The sequence below is a fragment of the Lagopus muta genome, chromosome 9, assembly GCF_023343835.1.
Source record: "Lagopus muta isolate bLagMut1 chromosome 9, bLagMut1 primary, whole genome shotgun sequence".
Lineage (NCBI taxonomy): Eukaryota > Metazoa > Chordata > Aves > Galliformes > Phasianidae > Lagopus > Lagopus muta.
Window position 1 is genome coordinate 5268443 of NC_064441.1, and position 6000 is coordinate 5274442.

The window sequence follows — 6000 nt, forward strand, 5'->3', positions numbered from 1 at the left end:
TGAAATGCTGTGCTTCAGGTTACTAAAATGAAAATAGAAAAAGCTTAATAGCCTCTCACACTGGTTTCTTGTAGGCATTTGCCCACATCACAACACTGCTGGCAGTTTTTCCTCAGCAGTAAAAGATTTGTGTGAGTGATACTATCATTCTGTAGAAATAGAGAAGTGATGAATTCTATGTAACAAAAGATTATATGTGGTTCATTTGCATAATACTGTATCTAACCGAGATTAGTGAAACCTCTCCTTTTAAGAAATAATATGCTGCTCTGTCCAAAGGCAGAGTTGAATGTTAAGTATAAAATACTAATTTTATGTTTCCTTTTGAAATACTGTATAAAATTTGAGATTTTCTTTTTTAGTGACCCAAATCAGCCCGTGCCACAAGATACAAAATTCATCCATACAAAACCAAATCGTTTTGAAGAAGTAGCATGGACCAGATATTCTCAGAAAGACCAACTGTATCTTCACATTGGATTAAAACCACGAGTTAAAGAACATTATAGGGCCAATAAAGTGAACCTTTGGTTGGAACTGGTACCTCATCTGCACAATCTTAACGACATTTCACAGTATACCTCTACCACAACTAAAGTGCCATCAACAGATAATACTTTCAGACCAACAAGGAAAAATTCAGTTTCTGTTACTTCAGCCTTTCCTACAGCCAAACAAGATGATCCCAAACAGCAACCAAGCCCATTTTCAGTGGATCAAAGAGATTATTCAACAGAATTGAGCGTTACTATTGCAGTTGGTGCATCTTTACTCTTCCTGAACATTTTGGCCTTTGCAGCACTGTACTACAAAAAGGACAAGCGGAGACATGATGTTCATAGGAGATGTAGCCCACAACGTACTACTACCAATGATCTCACCCATGCACAAGAAGAGGAGATAATGTCCCTCCAAATGAAGCACACTGACTTGGATCATGAATGTGAGTCCATCCATCCACATGAGGTGGTTCTCAGGACCGCCTGTCCCCCGGACTACACGCTAGCTATGAGAAGGTCTCCTGATGATATTCCCTTAATGACGCCCAACACCATCACAATGATTCCCAACACTATACCAGGGATTCAGCCCTTACACACATTCAATACATTTACCGGAGGACAGAACAATACTCTGCCCCATCCTCATCCCCACCCCCATTCACACTCAACAACCAGGGTATAGCCAGACAAGATGAAACAAACTTTATTTTTTGATGGATTACAGTAGGTGGTATTACTGAAGATTACTTGGCTTTCAACCTACAAGACTCTTACTATTTAAATATGGAGGAATATTATGTGAATATACATATCAAGAACTTTTGGGGTTTTGAAAAAAAAAATGAATTGTACATATATCAAATGAACTTAAGAAACAAAAACAAACAAAAAGCCACCCAACTGTTGGCAGTTGCTTGAAACAGTTGTCCTGAATGATACTTTTTCATTCACATTCAAGTATTAATTTTCTGAAGATTTAAGTTACATAATGGAATTAGGCATGTGCAACACAAACAGGAAAGAACAAAGACTGAAAATTTTAAAAACCTATAAATATGCACAAGGGACACACTAATGGAATGTCAGATAACTTTCACCAATTTTTATTTGGACCTGTTTTATTGTGTAGACCATATTTACATATTTGAATAAGTACACAAAGCACCAATGCTGTTAAGGCCTTAGGAAGGGGCTCATGCTGAGATCTGCCAGTCAGACAAAGAAGTTTTACAGCCTGGCAGGTACAAGATTATCACTTAAGTGCTGTCAGTATAAAAGTTGTGGGAATAAAAGAAACTGGTTATTTTTAGCACGATGTGCATGATAATTTATATGCTTGGTGGCTGTGCTGCTGATTAAGCCGTAATTAAAATTCTTCTCATCCCATTGGAGTTTTTAATAGAAGCTTTCTCCATCAATTGGCACAACCTAAGGAAGTTTTTTAAGGGGCAAAAGTAATTACAGTGAAATCTTTCATAGTAATTTCAGTAAAAGAAGGAACTGCAACAGTTCTAAGAGGTATTTTTGGAATTCTAGGTACGCGGTGGTGAAAACTCACTGATTTGAATCCCAGAAAAAAATCTATTTTATTAATGTTGTCTTCCCTTTCCACCTAAATAGTGTCTAACATTAACGTAATTGTAACTCTAATGGAAACTCCTGTGGTAAAGGATTTATAATTTTCTGTGACTTAATTACAATATATTTAGTTCAAATTGGTGAGGTAAAGTGTGTCCAAAGATTGAATTGCAATGATGTTTTGCGGTATAAAAACGCCCCAATATCACCACTCTGATTACATCTCTCAGTTTATTGTTTGAACTCATGTTGCATGTTACAGAGTTTACTTATGATACTTTAATATGAAGTTAATTCCCTTTTTGCTATACATTAGCCATTTAAATGAATTCTGTAGATCAGAAGAAGGGGGTATGTAAGGACGGGGAGAGCGCCAAAACCTGGAAATTTTAACATCTGAACAGTACGTATGTTTGTGTGATTCAAAATGAGTGTTCTAAAATCAAAAGAAATTTTTCATTCCCTGTTGCTTTCCAGTAATTATATACCACAGTCCTTTCAAAATGTTTGTATATGTAATCAGATGTACATTTATATAAAAGAAATAATTGAGATGGACTTAAGAGCACATCCCTGATAAATACTTTCTCTCTTACCTGTACTATATTTCTATTAGACTAAAGTTATGTGATTTTTTTTTACATTTTTTCAAATTACTAGCAATTTTGATAGTTTGTAAGATAATGCGAAGAACTTTCTCTGACAAACTAACTGCAGTAACAGAAACATTTCTTTTCAGTTACTCTTTTTCAAGAATGAAAGCTTATTACACAAAAAAAAAATAATAAATTGTATACTACTTGATGGAAAATTACTTTGTACTTCTTGGCCATATTACTGGTCACTGAGTGAAATAAAGATAATCTGGATAACGAATATTATTCCAATGCTAAGAGACCTGATCTTTGCTCATTAAAGAGCTAAAATGTTTATTGCTGTTTTGTCATTTTTTAATGAAGTAATGGTAACTGTCTCGAATAAAGAGTAATATCTTAAGACCAGTCTGGTTTTTGAAGACATGAACATGCCTTCTGCAATTGATAGAACTGCATACTTTTAGGCCCGTCCCAGCTACTATCATATCTTCCAAAAGTACCGACTTTATGTTACAGTGCTACACAGAAATCTCTCCTGTCATTTTCAGAAAAAAAGTTCAAAATCTAAATACAAAAATGAAGACCAAAAAAGAAAGCCAGTGAACAGGCCTAATGGTAATAAATTTGCAGAAGTCCACAGCAGAGAAAAATCACCTTGGTTTTATTCGGATGCGTTAACGTTTATGGAACAGCCGCTAGGAAGTTCAAAGCACGTTTGCTAACATCAAGCACAGACATTAAAACTGAAGCTGTAATCAAAACAAAATGCTGTGATTTCAGTCATTTTATTTAGCTTAAAAAGCCCACAATTGAAATCCATGCATTCAATGAGTGCATCTCTCAGTCCCCAGTGTTAAAAATTAAGATCTTTTGGTAGAAGCAAAAACAATATTGTCTTCAAAATCCAGGGTGGTCTGTGTGCAATTTCTGCCTGATGTGGTTGTGCTTTTAGACTGTGACCTGCCAATGTAAACCAATAAAAAAATTGTCTGCCATCTGATAATTATTGTTTGATAGGAAGATTGTATTTTGCTATGTTGATGAACAAAACAACAACAACAAAAACACAAAAAATATTGATGGCCATAAAACAAGATATTAATGAAATATGATTTTATGTGCTTTTCTTAACTTTATCAAAACCAAAATAACTTTCTACTATAGTTTATTTGTGGCCATATATATATATATATATATCTATATATACAGTATCTGGTAATTGTTTACTTTTATTAGTTACAAAATAAATGATTTAGGTAAAACAAGCATGACACTACACTTTATTTTTGTCAGCCAACAGTATTTAAAATGTGAAAGATGAAGGCAACGATACAAATTTTGTAAGTCCTGCTTGAAAATAAGTTCACATAGGATGCAGATACTGTGAATGATATTTTAATGGCTACTTCACATCACAGCAGCTGGTCTTCCAAAAGGGAGGTGGTTTCCCACATCTTAAGATGACATTAAGAAAGACCAAGAGATGTTTTAGAGCTGAAGCATAATAAAAATAGAGGGAACGGTTTGGGAATATCGTCGTTACGCTTCATGGAATATAAGTTTGTTCTTTTTAAAATATTCATCTGTTTGATTTGTTTCCACCATAACCTCCAAGAAAACAAAATCAAGTGTGATATTTAATTTCTTGTATCATCCTTGGACCACGTTTCCAATAAAATGAAGATATTAGTCAATCTTTGGAAATTCAGTAAAAATATAAAAAGCCTGCATTTACTGCTTTCACACTTTTTGTAAATATGTTTGCAGACCTTTGGAAGGAAATGTATTCTACCACTTTGAGAAAAAAATAACAATGGAATCATTGTCTCATTTACCTATTAAAATTACAGGCGATATAATGTGCTGTGCTACATTTCTAGGAGAAATAAAGCAGATAAAAATGCACTTTGCTCAATGGTATCTTAGTTGGTTCTATGTGGTATTCTGCACCCACAGAAGAGCCATATTTGGTGAACTACCTGAATGTAACGTTCCCTAGGAAGAGGTACTTCTTTCTGTTATCTGCACTAAGTATGGCCTCCTATGTTACAGAACTGCAATTACCAGATGTTTTGGTTATTGAAATGTGCCGAAAACTGGAAAAATAGAGGTCTAACTTGTAAACATGTTGCAGCCTTAGAAACACCACTGCACAGAAATACTGGGATTTCTATTGCCATCTTCACTAAGAGCTGATTACTGAATTCCTAAGAAGCTGCCAAACATCATGGCATTCCTTTGATGTTTGGAAGTTGTTTTGTTGGTTTAAAATATTGGCCTTTGATCCCCCTTTTTTTCCTACTAGTGGATTGTTGCCAATGATCACTCTTTAGTAAAAGCAAATGTTAGATAATTTAATTATTGTTGTGAAAGTGTGCAGCCAAATAAATGAAATGAAAGGGAAATTCCCTGCAGAGGTTTTGCTATTTTTCATTCAAAGCCCTTGTTAGAATATCTGTTGAGGGAGTTCTGCTCTTTTTCTCGGTCTATAAGCTGAGGGACATTCTCTAAGTAATATCAGAAATCTCTTCTTCCATGTGAAATAATAACACTATAAGATTAAGACGTCCTTTTGAGGTCTTCCAATAAATCTGAACAATTTGAAACATGGCTTTTACTTCAGCGTTCCAATTCAGTTTAAGTCTGGTACATTCACACGTGTGTACGCAGACCAAAAATGAGCAGCATTTGATGAGGCCTTCAAGAGGACTGCACAGCAGTGAGTTCACCTTCAGTTCTGCACAAAGCGCCTTTTCTTTTAGGATCTCTTAATGCCATCGTAGAATTGATTTCTTAGTTATAGATTCAGTAAAAACTTAACTTTGTGAAATAGGAAATTGTTAGAAAAAGGTAATGAACTTAAAACTGTCTGGTGGAAAATGTTTAGGTAAAAAAACGTTAAGAATCACCTAAAAAGAGTAGATTTTATGCGCAGCCTGACTTCATTTCTTTTTGTTAATATTATGATTCTCAGTAATTCATATATATATGAAACTATCATTGCTTTAATAAGCTTTATTTTCTAAAAGGAAATTAAATATTGTATGGCAAGTAAATTGTGGATTAAAGCCAACTCTGAGCTTAATTTCCCTCTCTATTGGGATGAATGGCAAATAGAAGAGCAAGAAATTTGTGCAAATCTTAAGTGCTGTGCTTTATTTTTTTCATTTGAAGATAAGAGTAACATCAGAGCAGTTAAAGCAGTGTATTTGTTTGTTACAGTATATTTGCTTGTATACATATATGAATCTCTCTTTCCATGTGCTTACCCGCAGGCAGCACCCCAGCCAATAGAGGAGCTTTCTAGAGACAGAACCAGACAG

The 6000-nt window shown here is 34.6% G+C and overlaps 1 protein-coding gene across 8 annotated transcripts in view; it reads left to right on the top strand.

The window, feature by feature from the left end:
• The window catches only part of NLGN1 (neuroligin 1), a 395611-nt gene extending 390477 nt beyond the window's left edge, over positions 1 to 5134 (top strand). For 7 of the 8 annotated variants that reach the window (XM_048954988.1, XM_048954987.1, XM_048954989.1 and 4 more), the window contains one exon: positions 363 to 5133. In XM_048954988.1, coding sequence (XP_048810945.1) covers positions 363 to 1185 — 823 coding nt within the window. In that variant the 3' untranslated portion in view covers positions 1186 to 5133. Of the gene's footprint in view, positions 1 to 362 lie in introns of all 8 variants that reach the window. The other variant, XM_048954993.1, reaches the window with a different exon arrangement.
• The last annotated feature ends 866 nt before the right edge of the window (positions 5135 to 6000 follow it).